Here is a 19206-nt window from a genome sequence, read left to right as displayed (position 1 = left end):
GAATAAATGTTTGATGAATTAACTGTTAGATGTTTATTATTATAGTACTAAGTCCACACTTCTTTCCTCAACATATGACTCTCCTTATCTGCCACTGATTAGCCACGAGCAAGTTATTAAACGTTCTGTTTCCTCATCCGTAAAGTGGGACCATTCATAATTACAGCTGACCTTTGAACGTGGGGTTGGGGTCCAATATACAGTAGAAAATCCACGTAGAATTTAAGTCGGTCCTCCGTATATGTGAACGGAAGGTGGAAAATACACGGAATGAAGATTCAATGTAGGTGAAAGCGCAATGATAGCTATCAAAAGCACTTCCACGCCTGGAGTGTAGAAGACGCACACGGTGTCAGCCTGCTCAAAAGACCGCGAGAGAAGGATCCAGAGCAGCCCCAGGTGAGACCAATCTGCGGGTCGGGGCGTGCCTCCAGGTAGCCGTTGCTAGGGAACCGTCTAGCGTCCTTTCAATACTTGCACGCGCGCGCCGAAGCAACTCTGCTCGACCTTCTTGCGGCGTTAGCAATTGGTGGAGCACGGACCAATCAGAGGAGGTCGGGGGGCGGGGCAGGGCGGGCAGTGTCTCGGGTAAGGCGTTCCCGTTGCCTCGCTCCCCGACTTCCGGGTCACAGTGCTAGTGGGGAACGCAGTGCGAGTAGCGTCGTTTCCGTTGCCGGCTGTTTGCAGTTGGGGAAACCGAGGCAGACTCCAGCTTCCCCTAGTTCTTCCGCTCCTGTGAGGTGGCTGCTCTTTCTTTCCTCTCGCCCCGTGCTGCTTCCGTGCGGGGGCGCGAGCCCCGCGGTGTCCCACAGCAGAGCCGCGGGGCGCCGGGCCGGCGGGGCTTTGTGCGAGCCGTTCCCTCCGCTCGCGGGCAGCGATGGAGCCGGGCTCCGAAACGGGCCCTCGGCGCAGCGACTCCCCAGGTCTGGGGAGCTCAGGCGCCGCGAGGCTTGCTCTCCCTCCGCTTGGCAGTTCCTTTGTCTCGATGGGTCACGTTCACGCTCCAGTTCAGCCCATCTCCGATGAGCACCGTTTCTGCTCCGACCTGCGGGGATTTCGAAACTGACAATCTCACGGGCCCTGGTCTAGGGAGGATGTATAAGTGGGAATGTCTAAGGCAGGAAGGAGATGAGCGTTTTTGTTTATTGTTGAGTAATTACTCACTCGCATGGCCCCCATCGCGCTTCATTTAGGAGTTGAAGGTTTGTCTTATGACATAAAGATTCCGTTTTATTGAGGGCGTAGTTCATTTCCCTCTAGTAATCAGCCCTTCGCCTGTTGGAAGGAAAATCAAGACTTAGCCAGGATTTGATCTACTCGGTGCTCAACTTGTGTGCTTGAGTTTGTAAGCCATGGGTAGTGTTTTTATTCGCTGGCATCACCTGACAGGAATAGATGCAACTGGAATCATCCACAAGAGATTAAGAAAAGCTTATTCCTTCTAATAACAATTCTGATACATGGGGTATTTTATTTAATTGTTGTTTAGTTGGGTTCCTTTTGTTCGTGAACTGTTGAGCCCCAAATCTCAAAGAATGAAAAATTAAAATAGGGAACTGAGAACTTTAAGTAAATAGTTGTGATTTGACAGTTATTTTTTTTTATACAAGTGATAAATTGGCCATTTGACCAGCCATCATTTAATCTAAATAGTATATATTACACCTGTCATTGTTTCCTTAGATTCCTAAAACACTTCTACAGTGGTATAGCATAATAGATATTATAATTTGAGATTTGGTAAGTTGGATAAACTAATTTTTTTTTCCATTTTAAAATCCAGTTTAAGGTAATTAAACCTGTCACATATTTCTTTCTCCAGGAAAAAAAATGTTTATTTCCTTGTGGGACTTCTTCTATGGGCACTTTTTTCGATTTTGGATGAAATGGCTCTTACGACAGATGACTGGAAAGTGTGAATTGCAGCGAATTTTTGATACCTATGTAGGTGCACAAAGGACACACAGGATAGGTAATGTTATTTGAAAAAGAATTATTAAAACTAATGAATTTTTTACTCTGAATGAATATTTTTTTTCTCAATATTCAGTGACATGCACTCATTGTGTGTCTTGATCAAGTCACCTAAACTCAGTTTTATAATCGTTGGAATCTAGCATTGAATCCTTTCAGCTCTAAAACTACATGGCCTTGCAGAAAAAGAAAGGGATTATTATTAAATTTCCCATCTGTGCAAACAATTATTTTCTCTGGCTTCTGAAATTCATTAGTTGTGCCTTAGATTATAGTTATAACCTATATTTTAGAGAAAAATCTCTAGACTTTTATAAGCCCTTTGAAATTTTCATCCAAGTGATGAGAAAGAGTATCTCTATCTACATCTATTTTTATACTCAGCATCCTTCATCAGTCTTTTAATCTCTTATGTAATTCATGAAAGAACAATACTAGGTATACAGTGATCCCTAGGAATCATTATTAGACTCAAAACATGCACTGTGTAGAACTCTAGCTAGCCAGTAGCCACAGGCGGTGATTGGGCACCTGAAATGTGATTTGAGCAGAAGCATAAACTATGCGCTAGGTTTGAAAGACTTCATATAAACCAAGATTATAATTGTTCATATTCATTATATGTGGAAATATTTGGGGTATATTGGTTTAATATATTTTGGGTATGTTGGTTTGAAATAGTAAAATGTATTTTATCTGTTCCTTTTACTCTAATGTGGCTGCTTTAGAAGATTTTCAAGTACACGTGTGGCACACATTTTGGCTTGCATTATGTTTCTATTGAACAATACTGCTCTGGTACCTTTTGAAGTTCATCAGCTTTCAATGCATAATTGAAAATATTACTTTAAATTAGAACACAGATGAGTGACAAATACGGTGGAGGTCGTTTCTCTTTGGCCAGGGTAAAGAAGGCCAGCGATCGGCCGCAGTTGATGCTCACTGTGTTGAGTGGAAAACCATGACTTAACCAGGCTTTCTTTGAATTGAGCAAGGGTGCTTCAGCTAAGAAATCCACCCCTGTAAGATTTGGGGAGTGGGTGTTGGTATCCAAGGCAACATGAAAGGATGACAGATAAAGAGAGAGAGTAAGCCTCCGGGCAGCTGGATGATTGAAGTTTGTTTACTTCCGGACTTTTCTCACAACTTTGTGGCTGACTTAAATTATTGCCTGCTCTTTTGATTTGCCCTTTTAACTGTTCTGAGAACAAAGTACCTCTTGATAAGAAATCTTGGCAGCATTGGTGTTTTATAGTGTGTGTGTGGCGGGGGAGGGGGACATACGTTAATGCTTTACTTTGTGGCAAAAGCATTTTTCTGGAATTTTTCAAATTGCTAAGAAAAAATCTTTAAGCAGATGTGCCAGAAAAAATTGTTTACTAAACCAATAAAAATGTTACTCATTCTTATTGAAATAGAAAACAAGAATGAAGAAGCTGTTTTGCTATTTGTCTGGTTTGAGGATGGGAAATAATCTAAAGTCTTTTCATTTTTGCCACTTGTGCTGTTGTTTGATTCAGTTGCTAGCTCCTGAAAAGGAAACGCTTACTCCTTCCGGCTAACAAATGAAGAAAATGTAGTAGAGAGCGCTCTCACTTTAGTCTTACCACGAGTTTCTGGGACAGGAGCTGTTCCGAGGTAGCCATGTGTGAATTTGCAGTGGTTAGTACACTTGGAGGTCTGCACAGAAACAGATGACTGGGGAAATTAGGTCGGCCTCACCTCTCTGGCTGTGGTATGTTGTGTTGGATTGAGGATTTTGGAATCATCTAGTTGTCTATAAGGATACTGTAAGGATGAAATTTTTAAATGTTTGTTATGTTATTCAAGTAAAAATACTATCTTCTAGAAAGTAATGTATTATTGGCTTGATATTTATACTCTTTGACTATGGAGTAATTTACAAACAGTATTTAAGGGATAACATCCTTTTTTTTCCATTTCAGAAAATTCCTTGATGTACTCCAAGAATAAGGTAGGATCATATCGAGGTGATAATTCCAAAAAATTTAATTGCAAGATAACTTTTCCTTTAAAAGGATGCTTCAATTTTAGAATTAATTATTAATGTCCTACCAGAAGAGTCTTTGCTATATAAAGTATTGAGTGAAATTTTCCCACTTTAGAAGTAATTTTTAATTGTTAAAATATTTCCTCTGCGTGTGTGTGTGTGTTTGCGCGTGCGCTATTCATGCACAAAGAAGGTATTTGAATAATTTGTCCTGTTCTTAAGTTTTTGCTTGTTTATTTTGTCTCAAGACTCGATAGTTTTGGGGGAATCAAGTCTTGGGGGAAAGCATTCTTTTAGGCTGTGCCCTTAGGATAGGTTCTTATGCACTTACTTGTTTGATGGAAGGAAGGATCCAATGGACATTTATAGGTTGTATTATTTAAGAAATCTGTTTTGTATGCATAGAACAAAGACCAGAGGCATATATGCTACTCTGTTACCAGTGGCTATCACTGGTGGTAAGATTACAAGATTATTTGCGTTTTCTTCTTTGTGTTATTCTGCATTTAAAAATTTTCTGACTTCTGCCTTTAAAATTTTTATGCACACATATATATTTTTTAATATATTTTATTGACTTTTTACAGAGAGGAAGGGAGAGAGATAGTTAGAAACATCGATGAGAGAGAAACATTGATCAGCTGCCTCCTGCACACCCAATCCTGGGGATGTGCCCGCAACCAAGGCACGTGCCCTTGACCAGAATCGAACCTGGGACCTTTCAGTCCACAGGCTGACACTCTATCCACTGAGCCAAACCAGTCAGGGCTATGCATATATTTTTATGTAATTTTTGAATTTTGTAAGAAGTGTCTACTTCATAAACACACTGTGGTGGTAGCTCATTCGCTAAGAGAACCTGTTCATTTTCAGTTAAAGAAGTCTTCATCTGAAGCATGTTGCTTCTCTTTCAGTTAATTAATTGGTTGAGTGATTTAAGCCCTACTGAATATTTGAAACAAATTTGGTTTCAGTTTGCATTTAAAATCTGCATTGTAGAGTTGACTAAATACCTCAAAATGTACTGTTCTTTTTCGGTGGGGGATTTTTCTCAATCAGCTGTTTATCACATCTGTAGGTTTTACAGAAAGCAACACTTGTTGTTCAGAGTGAAGTGGACAAGTGCATAGAAGATATAATGAGAGAAAAGAATATCAACCCGGAGAAGGATGTCAGGTATGCTGTTTGGCAGTGTTCTTTTTTATGATGCGCCTGCATCCTGGGAATGTGGTGATCACACGCAGTTGGAAAGCGTTAGAGCTGGAAGGGAAGTGGAGAGCATCTGATTCCCTGCTTTCAGGGGGTCCAGAGAGGAGAGTGACAGAAACAGATCGAACGCCTGTATCTTTTGGTTCCCTGCCCAGCACTGTTGCCTATTTACCCCCTGCCTTCTTTAAGGTAACTTACCATTACCTTCCCAAAGTTACATAACTGCAGCTGCTATGTCCTTCTTCCTTCAAAATTCAGTTGCTCTGTCCTTCTCCAGGAAGGTCCTCCCTGGCCCCCCCAGTCTGTGTTAGGGGCCCCTGCTCTGTCCTGTCACAGAGCTCTCCATCATAGCATAAGCCATTGTACTGCAATCATTGATTTACTCTTGTTCTTCCCTAATAAATTTTAAGTTCCATAAGAGAAGGATTTGACTTATTCCATGTTTGAGTTCTCAGGACCAGTACATTGACTTGTAAGTATTCAGCAATTTGTTCTTTAGTCAGCATTTTCTGTGTAAATATAGAGGAAGGAGCATTTTTTTAAATATGTTTTATTGATTTTTTACAGAGAGGAAGGGAGAGGGATAGAGAGTTAGAAACATCGATGAGAAAGAAACATTGATCAGCTGCCTCCTGCACACTCCCTACTGGGGATGTGCCTACAACTAAGGTACATGCCCTTGACCGGAATCAAACCTGGGACCCTTCAGTCCACAGGCTGACGCTCTATACACTGAGCCAAACCAGTCAGGGCAGGATCAATTTATTTGGGCTGGAACAGGGAAGGGTACCGGAAAGAACTGAGGATAGTGCCACAGAAGAGGTGACATTTGAGCTGGACCTTACTGAATGGGTAGGGAGGACATGCCATGCAGAGGAAGAATGCCACCTGGGCACAAGTGCTGCAGTATCTGGGAATGATCGGGAGTCTTTGTAGCTGGGGCATTGAACTCGTGCAGAGTGGTGGTTGGAGGACTGGAGTGCTGGACTACATCTCACACTGAGGGCAGATGTTGTTCTCTGGATTTCTTTTTCTTTTCTTAAGCAAACAAGCCATATTATCAGATACGTATTTTGAAGAAAATAGAAATTTGGGGATGTGGGAGGCTGGCAGAAGGAATAAGAGAGAACAGTTAGGAAACTTGACTCCTTCAAGTAAGAGATGACCAAGCTATAAATACATCAGCATAAATGAATATATGATGATAGGTGTGAGGGACATTTCAGAGGCAGAAAGGATAAGGGTTGGGGATCTTTTGATGTATTGGTGCAGAGAGGAAAATCAGAGCTCGGAGGGTTCTAGCTTGGGGAACTACTGATTAGTGAGGTCATTAATAGGGTTAGCGACTTGTTAAGAAAAAGCATGTTTCCTCGGGGAGGACAAGCTGTTGTATTTGGGAAAACTGAGATCACCTGTCCTGGACTTGTTTGTTATATGCGTATTCTTGGGAAATTCGGTCTGTTGGTGATAATTGGCCATAAAGATTTGGAAATGTATGAGATTGCCCAGGAAAAGCAGGAAAAGAAGACACAGTTACCAAGCTTGCGCTTCCTACCATGTCTTGTCCTCTTTCTAGATGGTGATTTATTATACGCTTCCTGATACTTTATATTACGTTTTGTGTTTAAGGAGGCTATTGATGCCTAATGTATTAAACTGAAAGCTAGGAAATGGTTTCTAAATAGACTTATGAACCACAAGCTATGGAAGGCATTACATTATTGTGAAGGAATGATTTTTTATAATAATTTTGTTATTTTCAGTTTTAAAATCTGCATGAAGGCATGCTTACTGCAGATATCCGGTTACAGACAGCTCTATTTGGATGTAGAAAGTGTGAGAAAAAAACCGTATGATTCTGATAACCTGCAACATGAAAAGCTGCTTCTCAAGGTAAGTTTTGTTTTCTGCATTTGGAGTTAGTGAACACTGCAAAAATAAATCAGCTAGTAAGGTCTTTGTGCAAGTTCTCGAGGCTTGTACAGCCATCCAGTGTCATTGTCCCTTAGAGAATTTTGTTCTGTTGGTGAAAGATTTTTAGTTAACTCTTTTTGTAATTTTCTGATAAGCATCATTAAAGTATATTCAAATAAATGTTATTTTAAATGCTTTTAATTCTGAAATAGATTATAAATATGTAAAAGGAAATCTGTTAGTAATTTAAAGAAGGACCAGATAAAACCCACTCTAATCACTGATTTAGCTTCAGATCCAGCAGAGTCTTGCCCTGTTTTAAAGCAGGGTCACAGGTCTTTGCATTTTATTTTGGGTAGCAGGATACTTTTATTAGGAGCCCTTTATTCAACAATGCCTGAAGTGGTAGTGAAACAAACAAACAAAAAAACGTATTTCTGTTCTCAGATTTTCATAAACTTACCAATTTTGTTCGTCTGTTTTGTTTGATGATGTGTGGTGTCAAATTTAGAAAATGATTAAGTTTTTTAAACTTTATGTTGCTATCTAACACTTGAAAGCTGTCTTATGTTATGTTATGATAGATGCCTGATATTTTATCTCAGTTTTAAGGAATATATTCAGTTAAAACCAAGTCATATTATTTTCTTTCTTTTAAAGCAAAACACCCTCATAGACACAGACAACAGTATGGTGATTACCAGAGGGAAAGGAGGCAAGGATGGGATAGATAAGGGTTTAGGGGAGATAAATGGAGAGGGAAGGAAACTTGAGTTGGGATAGTGAACACACAGCACAATAGACAGATGATGTAATATGGAATTGTACACCTGAAACCATTATAATTTTATTAACCAATGTCACCCCAATAAATTCAATTGAAAAAGTAAAAAGAAAAACCCAGGGGGGGAAACACAGTAGTTCACATGCAACTAACTGGTAAATCTGCTCCCCATTTTGGGAGCAGGGTAGTTGATTAAGGAATTCCTAATCTCATTAATTAAACAAATCATAGAAACTAACCAAAAAGCATATTGATATTAAATATTGCACCTTTGTTTTTCCTTTAAATGGTTCAGATATTCAAGTCAAGTAGTTCTACTGGGAAAGTCCTAGAGTATTCAAGTTTCTGTTCCTTAACTAGGAAAACCTTCAGTGAGATTATTGAGAGAATAAAATTAAGATAGTGGCCATTAAGAAATAGGATTAGAGGAAAGACCATAGGCAATTCCATTTAACTGAACTAAGAAAGGCCAAAGGAAAAATAGAATAAATGAAACAGTTAACAATTATGATTGCCTAGATAAAGATCTTAAAGTAAAAAACATGAGAGTACAGATCTGGCACTAAAAATGCTAAAAAAAATTATTAGCAATCTTTAGAAGTGATATAGTAGACTTAAGGAAGAGGTCCCACAAAAAATTAAAGCTATGAAAGTTTATAAAATAGTAATCATATGGATTGAATACTCTCTGTATTACTTCTTTATAATTCCAATCTTAGAATAGAGCCTACTTAAATATATAGTATCAAAGGAAAGGGCCAAGTACATAACACTATTCTCATGGAAGTAGTTTACCAATTCTGTTATATAATATATATGTACTAGAGGCCCGGTGTACAGATTCATACACCGGTGGGGTCCCTCAGCCTGGCCTGCAGGGATCAGGGGATCAGTGGACCTCCGCGCTGCCACAGCCCCGCCTTACCCGCCAGCTCGTCAGGCTCCAGGCTGCTGTCCGCTTCAATCCCTCACAGCATGAAGTAGTGCGTGAAGTGGCAGGTGGCCAGGGAGGAGCTTGAGTTGTGCCTGGTGCGCACTCGGGCACCCAGGGGGAGTGTCTGCGGGAGAAGCTCTCACCACAACAGCTGTGCTCGCCAGCCATGAGCAAGGCGCCTGGCACCCGTTGGTCAGCTGAGCAGCGCTCCCGCCTTGAGAATGCACTGACCACCAGGGGGCAGCTCCTGCGTTGAGCGTCTGCCCCCTGGTGGTCAGTGCATATCATAGCTACCGGCCGGTCGTCCAATCATCCAGTCGCTTAATCTTTTATATATATAGTTACTTAGCAAATAAAGACATCTCATTGTTTTAGATTTCTGTGTATGTGTTTCAAAATTTTTATGTCTTTTAAGTTGGAATAAATATACTACATTTTTATGATAATTGAAAAGTTCTCTAAACATAGTCTTTGTCAAACCTATAATTTGTCTACAAAAGTTGTTTAATTGAAAGCATTTAATTTATTAGTTATATCAGCTATGAGAAGGAAAAAATCTTGGTAACTTAAGAATATCACTATTATTTGTAATATGGAAGCATGTTTGTACAGCTTTGGAATCTTTTAATGCCCACGAAAAAATTGAAGGCTAGAATCTCCAAGCAATGGGCTGACATTGGTTTCCAGGGTGATGATCCCAAAACGGACTTCAGAGGCATGGGCATACTTGGATTAATCAACCTTGTGTAAGTGAAAATAAACTTTCTTTTCTTCTCTAAATGAAATTACATGTAATCTCCAATTTAGTTTTCTACTATCTCTAAACTTTAATAGCTGCAATGCTAAAAGTATTTACTAATGTGTTGACAACAATAGGAAGACATTGGAAATGTACTCATGTCTGTGTGTGTGATTTCTTTACTTACCAATACCTTTCTTCTTCCTTTCTCTTCTGGCCTCCCTTCTGATACCTCCTACAGAATTATTTACACACTTTTATTACTTTTAATATATATATATATATATATAGATTGATTTTAGAGAGAGGAAGGGAGATGGATAGAGAGATAGAAACATGGATGAGAGAGAAACATTGATTGGCTGCCTCCGGTAAGCCCCACACTGAAGATCGAGCCTGCAACCCCGAGCATGTGCCCTGACCAGGAATCAAACCATGACCTGGTTCATGGGCTAACACTCAACAACTGAGCCACACTGACTGGGTTTTTATTACTTTCTTTGACCCTCTCGCCTCTCCCCTTTTGGCTGTCTGATTCCATTTTTGGGAAATGTAACCAGATAAAATGATAATGAAATCTCTTTACACTTATTCTTTACCATATGTGGCAAGTGATCTAAATCTCAGGCTTTCAGAATCTGTATGGAGTCTCTCTCTTTTTCTTCTTTAATACTTATGCTTGGGCACATATATATGAAATTGCAAAATATGTAGCTAAAATCACAATTGATAGCCAGAAATATTCTAGAAAGTAGACTGGAAGATTACTTTTCTCCTATAAGGTATGCAAATGGAGAGATTCTGGTGTGTGGGTCTATCCTTGAATTGTGATTTATAGACGGCAGAATACCTGGAATGGGAACCCTAATGATTAACAAGGTTCATATAGTTACTATAAAGAAGTTAGTCCTGAAATTGAGCTACATTATGGTACAATTGAGGAAAAGTAGAGAAGGGAAAATCTGGTTAGAAATCTATATACTTTACTAAAATTTCAGTGATTGTGCTCTAAAATTTAAATAAAACATGTAAATCTTCATCAACATCCAGTCAGTCATCATATATGTCCATGTGTATGACTCCTAATGCACTATGAGGTGATTCAAAAGTTGAACAGGCTCTGGCTGGTTTGGCTCAGTGGATAGAGCGTCGGCCTGTGGACTGAAGGGTCCCGGGTTTGATTCCGGTCAAGGGCACATGCCCAGGTTGTGGACTTGAGCCCCAGTAGGGGTCATGCAGGAGGCAACCGATTGATGATTCTCTCTTATCATTGATGTTTCTATCTCTCTCTCCCCCTCTCCCTTCCTCTCTGAAACCAATAAAAATATATTTTAAAAAGAGTTGAACAGATTTGGTCTCTACATTTAAGAATTCAGAGGTTGCATGAGTTCAAGCCAACAGGATGGATGAGCCTACAAAGAGATAGCTTTATCTGTTTCTCCTAATACTTCTGTGTTTTAGGACCAGAATTTTAGTTATACCACAGATCAAGGGTGGATTTTTTTAGTGCAAAATGGAGCTTATTGACATTCTTCTAATTGCACTGAAAGTAGTATTAAACAATACAGACTTAAGTTGTCATAGAAGGAATAAGCCCACGTGAAAGGAAGAATGTCCTAACAGGTGCGCATTGACTATTTTATAGAAAATTTAGAGCAAATAAAAAGAACTCTAGACTTTTTTAAAGGTAGGTGTAAAGTCTTTTGTTAGTTCACTTATATGTTAAAAAGAATCTTAAAGCCTTGTCAAGGGTCTGTGGCCTGTGTTAGAGAGGCCTGATAGTTCAGAATTAAATTTTGATTGATTCAACAGCATTCTGAGTCACTGATATGATTTGGGATGGAAATTGATTGGGGTGATTGTGGCAGTACTAGGACTATCATTTTGACAGTAACTTTTTAAAATTGCTTCTGTGCAGCTCCAATTTGAATGACTTCTGTTAATTTCATTATTTTTCATAAACTTTTTTAGGTACTTCAGTGAAAATTATACCAGGGAAGCTCATCAGATTCTTTCCCGTTCAAATCACCCAAAATTAGGGTAAGCCAGATGTATTAAAGAAACTATAAGCTCTCTAATTTAAGTTGGTTAGATCATCTGATTTGAAAGTATTTTGAGTTATTTTTAAACAAATTTTGTATGTATTTAAATATTTTTCATCACAAGATTTAGTTTAAAAATGGGGATAAAGGACCTTTATTAAGATTTTTTGCGAAATAGATTTGAAAATAGACATAGGAAATAGTTTTGAAATAGGAATAGGACTATGAGAAATAGCTTTGAAATTTGTGCCATGAAATGCAAATTGAGGTCACATTATTAGCTTTATCATATAATATTATTTTTATTTTTATATTCCAGTGATACGTATTTTTTAAAAAACATTATAACAATATTACATCATAAAAGTAAATATCCTGATAATAAAAGAGAAAAGTCAGATTACCCAGTGTATTTTAGAAATCAATGAGAATATATAAATATATATATATATATACTAGAGGCCCGGTGCACGAAAATTTGTGCACTCAGGGGGGTCTCTCAGCCCAGCTTACACGCTCTCACAATCCGGGAACCCTCAGGTAGGGTCCAGTCCCATTGCAGCATGGCTCTCCCCAGGCCTGTGGCGGTGGGAGGGACCCAGAGGCCAGTCCGATGGCAGCATGGCTCCGTTCCCACAGCTCCCTCCCGCCACCGCACCGTGGGCGTCCGGGACCCAGGACTGACGTCCGCTGCGCCGGCCAGGACCCTAGCCTGGTGTTCGGTCATCTGTCCAGATATTTTAGGTCATGATGGACCCTGGCTCTTTAGATATTAGTATAGTACTCCTTTTAGTTTTTTAAGGATTTTGGTTTTAGATATTCATATGACCAGAGCTTTATTTTTATTTCTTCAGTTATATCCAGACATCAACAGCCTCTAAAGAACAAATTTTTAAAATCTATTCTGATTATTTTTCTTAATATGTAGAGATTATTGTAAAATCAGTACTGTGTTAGAAATGAATCAAAGCAACTAATTCCTTGCATAATTTCAAATTTATTTAATGAGCTATTTGGCTAGCTAGTATAACTAATAATATTTCTGACATAGGTATTCTTATGCAATAGTTGGAATCAATCTGACAGAGATGGCTTATAGCTTACTGAAGAGTGAAGCTTTGAAATTTCATCTCTACAACTTGGTTCCTGGTGTACCAACAATGGAACACTTTCATCAGTTTTATTGTGAGTATTAAAAGGAGATCATTCTAAGAGAATTTTTAAATCATTAGGAAGATAAAATGTATAATTCCTCTATCATTTTGTTATTTAGGATCTTTGGAAAAATGGAAAATAATGGAAGATGAGTTCCCTGAAGTATTTTGTATTTCAGTTTCTTTATTTGCTGATTAAAAATATTCAGCGAGGCAATTTTTGCACATGTATGCAAATGTAGTGTTTATGCAGTTTTCTGTAGGTATCCATCTTTTAATCAACTATAAAATGAACTTTCCCTCTTGAATACTGCTTAATGAATGCTATTGACTATTTGCAGATTATTTTGTTACTCTTGTAAGGAAATTCAGTTTAAAAACATCTTTTCCGATCCTTTCCTCCCCCTCCCCCCACTTACTTCAAGTCCAGGTTGTCTTGTTTTGGTTGGGGCTACTTAACAGATTTCCCTCGAGCAGTCATATTACCATTATTCCATTAATTTTTATTTTGATGACATTTGAACATTGACAATTTAATTGCATAAACTCCATCTTCAGAAGATATTTCTCAGAAGCAAATAATTCAAATCCAGCTTAGTTTTTATGCTCTACTTTTCTTGATTTTTTTGTGTCTTTAGGATGTCATTTGCATGTTGGCAGAAAACTACTTTGATATAAACGGCCAAATTATAACTTCAACTCCATGCTTGAAGGTGTCATTCAGATCTCTTTTTCCCACAGTCTCCCCCTCTTTATTTAATCCTTAATTCCAGGATTGTCTGCTTCCTAAATTTCTTTTGTGTTCATCTCCTGTTCCCCATCCCCGCTGTAACTGTGTGACCTCAGGCCTTTGTTTCTAAGTCCCTGTAGTCACCTTTTCACCAGTCTTTCTGTGATGACCTCTGGTTCTTCTCCACATTGAGGGTGTCGTTACTTAAAATGGAAATCTAGTCATTCTACCCCACTGCCTACAACTTTCCAAAAGGACCCCCGACAAGGCCCTGCATAATCCATGCCTGATCACCTCTCCCGACATATGCCACACACCAGCTCCCCGCAGACTAAAGGTTAAGCACATGTCCTCTGTTATTTGCACAAATATGTCATGGTCTCTCATGACTGGACCTTTCACCCAGCCTGGAACAGTTCCTGCTCTCTCCATTCTTCCCAGGTTTCTCATAGTCATCTCATCAATGTCAGTTTAGATGTGACCTTCTGTGGGAAGTCTTATCAGAGACTCTGTTCCTTCAGTTATCCATTTCTTTCTCCATTATTCATCTTCCCATGAAGATGGGTAACTGGAGCATCTTTGGCTACTGTGGACCCCAGTGCCCTCAACACCAGCATCTTGTTTGGCTCGGGTCTAGGATGACCATCAAAGTAATATCTGGAGTAAAAAAGTCATTATAGGTTCAATTTAAATAGGGTTTATGAGTGTTTTTGAATTCATACTTTTTGTTATAAATATACTTATTTTAATATTTATTTGCATTAAATACTTTGAACATGTTCAGGGTTAAATTAGCTACTGTAATGAGGACAGAAAAATAAAAATATTAAGCCTATTTAGAGCTTATGTATTTTCTTAAAAATATATTTTTATTGATTTCAGAGAGAAAGGGAGAGGGAGAGAGAGATAGAAACATCAGTGATGAGAGAGAATCATTGATTGGCTGCCTCCTGCACACCCCACACTGGGGATCGGACCTGCAACCCCAGGAATGTGCCTTGACCGAGAATCAAACTGTGACCTCCTGGCTCATAAGTCGAAGCTCAACCACTGAGCCATGCTGGGTGGGCATATAGTTTATGTACTCTTTTTAAAAAGAGAAGTTGCTGCCGAAACCGGTTTGGCTCAGTGGATGGAGCGTCGGCCTGCGGACTGAAAGGTCCCAGGTTCGATTCCGGTCAGGGGCATGTACCTTGGTTGCGGGCACATCCCCAGTAGGAGGTGTGCAGGAGGCAGCTGATCGATGTTTCTCTCCCATCGATGTTTCTAACTCTCTATCTCTCTCCCTTCCACTCTGTGGAAAATCAATAAAATATATTTTTAAAAAAAAAAAAAAATAAAAAGAGAAGTTGCTGATAATTCATTGGAAAAAAGTGGAAATATCTCTGAATTTTAGAAATCAAATAGAAAAGAGTTTTTTTGTAATTTATCCTTGTCCAACATTTTCTTGTTACTTTCATTTTTGTGTTTCAGGGTTCTCTGGGAATAATTTTTTTTCCTATTCTCAAGGTATCATTTGACAGTATTATATCTTTTAAGTTTGAGGGATTTTGTTGAAATTGCTGTTTATTTTGAACATTCTTTTAAAATGCCTCAGGTTTCTAGTAGTTTCCGATGACTTATGATTATTATAGACTATAGAATTCAATGGATGTTTATATACTTTTACAATGAGATGGTTTGGATGTCACTATTGAGCACTATGTGTTTTGTTTTTGTTTTTGTTTTTTAACTACAGGTTATCTTGTGTATGAATTTGACAAGTTTTGGTTTGAAGAAAAGCCAGAAAGCATTATGTATTTCAACATATATAGAGAGAAGTTTCATGAAAAGATTAAAGGACTCTTACTGGATTATAATGTATCACTTACTTTAAAAATATGAATCATTCCTAGTATCTTCTATTTCTACCACATTTTGCACACACAACAGAATTTATATGTTGTAATAGAAATTATCTGATCAATTACACTACGTATATATAATTTCCTACAGAAATATTTCAGAAGTTCTATTTAAGAAAGCTAGTGGACAATCAGTGTATGTTTACAGTTGTTTACACACTGTCCTCCAAAGGTACCTTATCCTTCCAAAGATCCCCTTTGTGGAGTCATAGGAACTGCAGTTTGGAACTTGGGACTTAACCCATTTAGTATAAAAGTACAAATCAGGTATTTGTATTAAATTGGTTGATTAAAATGTGTAAATATCAGTTTTCACTTTTATGTGTTGTAGTTATCAAGTTGGTATCTTCGCAAAGCTCTTAACATGTTTTGTTTTTGAATTTGGAAGTAATTGTTCTTTACTTTCTTTCTCTTATTTTATTTGTAGGTTAATTAGGGGAGAGAGTGGTTCTTTGTGGTTTTTTCATTTGACTCTCAGTCACATGTCAGTGTTGCTTCATAGCAACATGTCAGAGAGGAGGAAGAACCTTTTTGGTTTGCCTGACTACTTAGCATAATATATAAGAAAACAGTATTGGTGACTAGCTTTTTTGTTTTTAAACACCACACTTTGAAATATTGCAATGTTATTTTAAAGCTTAAAGACATTTTCTCATATTCAGTCTTTGCTTTTTGTCAGTTGTAGAAAAAAACCTGAGTTAATGCTTGGTATGAAAACCTTTTATGGGGTTTCTCTACCTGTCTGTGTTTATGAAAAGAGATGTATTTGCTCAGAATATCTTGATTGTATTCAAAGGACAGTTGCTGTTTCAATAAAGCTGTCTTTGAACTTAAACAAAAAGAAAACTTAAAGCTTTATAAAAATCTCAGTTAAACGTCATTGGCTTATTTTGCTTACTGTTAAATCTTGCTTCTCTGCTTTACTCCATAGTGTTCCCAGATGATGATGTATGAACTGTATGGATATTCTCTGAGTTAGCAATTCGTGGGATTCTAAAGTAGCCTGAGGATGATGATTGTGCATTTTGTACAGCTTTATCCTCCTAAAGTAGCAAGCGTGTTAAGGATTACATAGTGATGAGATTCTAATGGGAATAGTTTGTTCTGCCTATGTTTTTGACATTAGTTCTCATAGCAGAACTAAAAAAGTTTGAAGATGGGTTCATATGATTGTAAGTTCTCCTTAAGTCCTACAGAAACCTGCCCATTAAAGACATAATTTAATCTAAAACACGACGACAGTTGGTACATCCTTTAATATGGTCTATAGTAAGTGTTGAAGGACTAGCTCTTAAGTGATTTATCAAGACCTGAGACTTTCAAGTATTGTTCATGCTTATTAACAAACCTCTCTTCAAACTTGCCAAAGAGAAGAGTGGTAAAAATATTCAATTGGAAAATAACAGATGTGGTGATGTAAGGAAACCTTTGGAGCAGTGGTCACCAACCGGTGGTCCGCCGACCACTGGTGGTCTGTGAGGTCCAAAAGGTTGGCGACTGCTGGTATAGCACATTAAAAGTACATGCATTAAAATTATGATTTTCTCAACAAGATAAAACGTTTTAAAATTGCATTCATTTTATTACAATCATGGCAGTTTAGCTATTCAGTATTACAGGAGTTTAAAAATTGGTTTCTTGTAAATATCTTAACTTGATTTTTTAAATATATTTTTAATGCTTTATCATCCAACTAGAGTTCTAGTAGTAAAATCCCAATAAGGATCAAGTGTTAACCATTAAAGTTCCTTTTATCACGGGGTTTACTATTACATGGAAAGCAATTCTGTTAGTCTTTGAATTTTCATGTTGAAAATACTTACCTTTATATTTTAATCTTTCAACAGCTGAGATCTTGAACTGATTTAAATCTTTGTCGGTATCTTAATAAAAGAATGACTCAAGTATGAAAGGAGAAACTTTTTTAAGTAGTTTAAGTTTTTTCCTTTCTAGGGAGAAAGAAATGTTTTTCATAATATTTTTATAAATGTCATTAGCAAGTTTCCTCAATATTATGTTCTTTAAATCCACCTCTATTTGTATAGCATAGATATTGTTCTTTTTTCTTTTTTGGTTAAGCTAATCAGTAACCATTTCAGATAGCTCTATATTGAGCTGGTCTAAGCCCCCCACAGATTCTTAGGTTTGACAGTCTGGAAACCAAGCTGAGTGTCACTGGTTGTAAATTAAAGTGTGGCATGTACCTTCTGGCTTTTAGGTGAGAGCGACAGATGAAGAGAGAAGTGGGGTAATTGTGTCTGCCTTCCTCCTTTTCCTTGCTGTCCACATATGTCATGTTAGAATTTTATGTAGTTTTAAAATCCATGTTGAGAACCTTTTCCGTTTCTGTAATCGTAACTACCAGGGTAGTTATAGAACTGAAATAGCAGGAAAATTATGATTGTTTTAGCATGAGTAAAGTGAATTAATGTTGAAATGAATTGTTGTATGTGCTAGATTGAAGAGAGTGTGCCAGTGACAAGATAGTCTAAAAAAATAATTAAGTGGTTGTAGTTCAGATATATTCTGAAAGACAATCTTTTAAAAATGGGAGAAATCAGGGGATATCCGTGAACCAAGACCAACCTTTTTTTGTATTAAATGTGATATAGTTAGAAAAATCAGTGTCTTACTGGCACCGTTTACAGTTTAAAAACCCATCCTTTTATTGAGAAGGTCCATCCTGAATTTTTCTGTGTTAAGAGCTATTTGAATTTGTATGTATTTTTCTATGTGAAAACATACGTACTCTTCATTCTTATTCCAGTGTTCACAGTGGTTTATGTACATTTCTTCCCTTGGTGTTCAGTGAGGTAGAACTTGCTCAAAGATTGCACATTACATGAGTGTGAAAAGTGAACACTCGTAGCCAGAGCAGGAAAGATTACATGTTGTCATGGCACTGAAGAGAAGAGGTTTGACTTGGAGAGCAATAATTCTTATTATCCTTCTTGAATTAGTGAAGCAGCTATTTCCTTGGGATAAATTGTCCACCCACCTTCTCCATGAACAAGCTGAGGAGGCTTAATTTCCATTTTCATATTTATGAACCTCTCCACATCTGCTTTTTTTTTTTTTAATCATGAAAATTAACGGAGTTGTTAAAAATCTGGGAGGAAAAAATCATAAGTAAACTTTATTTTTCCTGGCTTCAACTTTTGATAAGAGAAAGTTTAAATGTGGTGCAGGTAAGACCCAAGTACTACAATATTATGATAAGGCAATTTCATATTTCTGTTAAAGTATCCAACAAATATTTAAGCACTGGCTTTCCCTGCAGGAAAAAGTACTAGTTTCCAATATAAAAAAATAGATTTTTGTTTACTTTGGATAAAGCAACTAATTTCTGTGTAAAAGCAATAGTTGAAATATGATGTCATTGTGTTTGGAATGTTGTGAGCAAATAAAAAAACATGTTGAAACTATTGTAAGCCTTGATGTTAATACTTCTGCTCTTCCCATCCTCCCATCTCTTATTGAAGTCATTTATGTTGCTGCAACATAAATGAAACATGGTTATTTAATCCTTTAACCATGTTTTTATAGAGTAAATCAGAATACACAGAATTCTTTTTTTGTGACTTTAACTCATCTGTTAACTACCTGTTTAAGAAATTATTGGAGAAGAACAATTTGGGCTTCCTGGCTCTTCTGCTGCCATTCCTTGTTTTACCAGCATTCACATCATGGGGGTGCCAGAAGGAGAAGAGAGAGAGCAAGAAATTGAAAAACTGCTTGAAAAAAATGATAGAAAACTGGTGAAGGAAATAGATGTACAAGTCCAGGAAGCACACAGATTCCCAAACAAGAT

The 19206-nt window shown here is 37.7% G+C and overlaps 2 protein-coding genes across 8 annotated transcripts in view; one reads left to right on the top strand and one right to left on the bottom strand.

The window, feature by feature from the left end:
* Positions 1-620, bottom strand: part of MGAT4D (MGAT4 family member D) — a 39159-nt gene extending 38539 nt beyond the window's left edge. For all 5 annotated transcript variants that reach the window (XR_009453033.1, XR_009453035.1, XR_009453036.1 and 2 more), the window contains exon 1: positions 172-620. The gene's annotated coding sequence lies outside the window, so the exon portion shown is untranslated. The remainder of the gene's footprint in view (positions 1-171) is intronic.
* ELMOD2 (ELMO domain containing 2) lies at positions 284-18821 on the top strand. Of its 3 annotated transcripts, none has more exons than XM_059697977.1 (9): positions 284-399; positions 1823-1972; positions 3921-3949; positions 5064-5161; positions 6958-7087; positions 9439-9572; positions 11537-11605; positions 12659-12792; positions 15230-18821. In XM_059697977.1, exons 2-9 carry the CDS (start codon positions 1831-1833, stop codon positions 15373-15375), a joined length of 882 nt encoding a protein of 293 aa, XP_059553960.1. In that variant the 5' UTR covers positions 284-399; positions 1823-1830; the 3' UTR covers positions 15376-18821. The 3 variants fall into 3 exon arrangements, with proteins under 3 accessions (XP_059553960.1, XP_059553959.1, XP_059553961.1); XM_059697976.1 differs by lacking the exon at positions 284-399 and adding an exon at positions 622-740; XM_059697978.1 differs by lacking the exons at positions 284-399; positions 15230-18821 and adding an exon at positions 12881-14582.
* Positions 18822-19206: the final 385 nt, after the last annotated feature.

Source organism: Myotis daubentonii, chromosome 5, assembly GCF_963259705.1.
Source record: "Myotis daubentonii chromosome 5, mMyoDau2.1, whole genome shotgun sequence".
Lineage (NCBI taxonomy): Eukaryota > Metazoa > Chordata > Mammalia > Chiroptera > Vespertilionidae > Myotis > Myotis daubentonii.
Note: the sequence above shows the minus strand (reverse complement) of the source record. Positions and strands in the feature narration are given on the sequence as shown.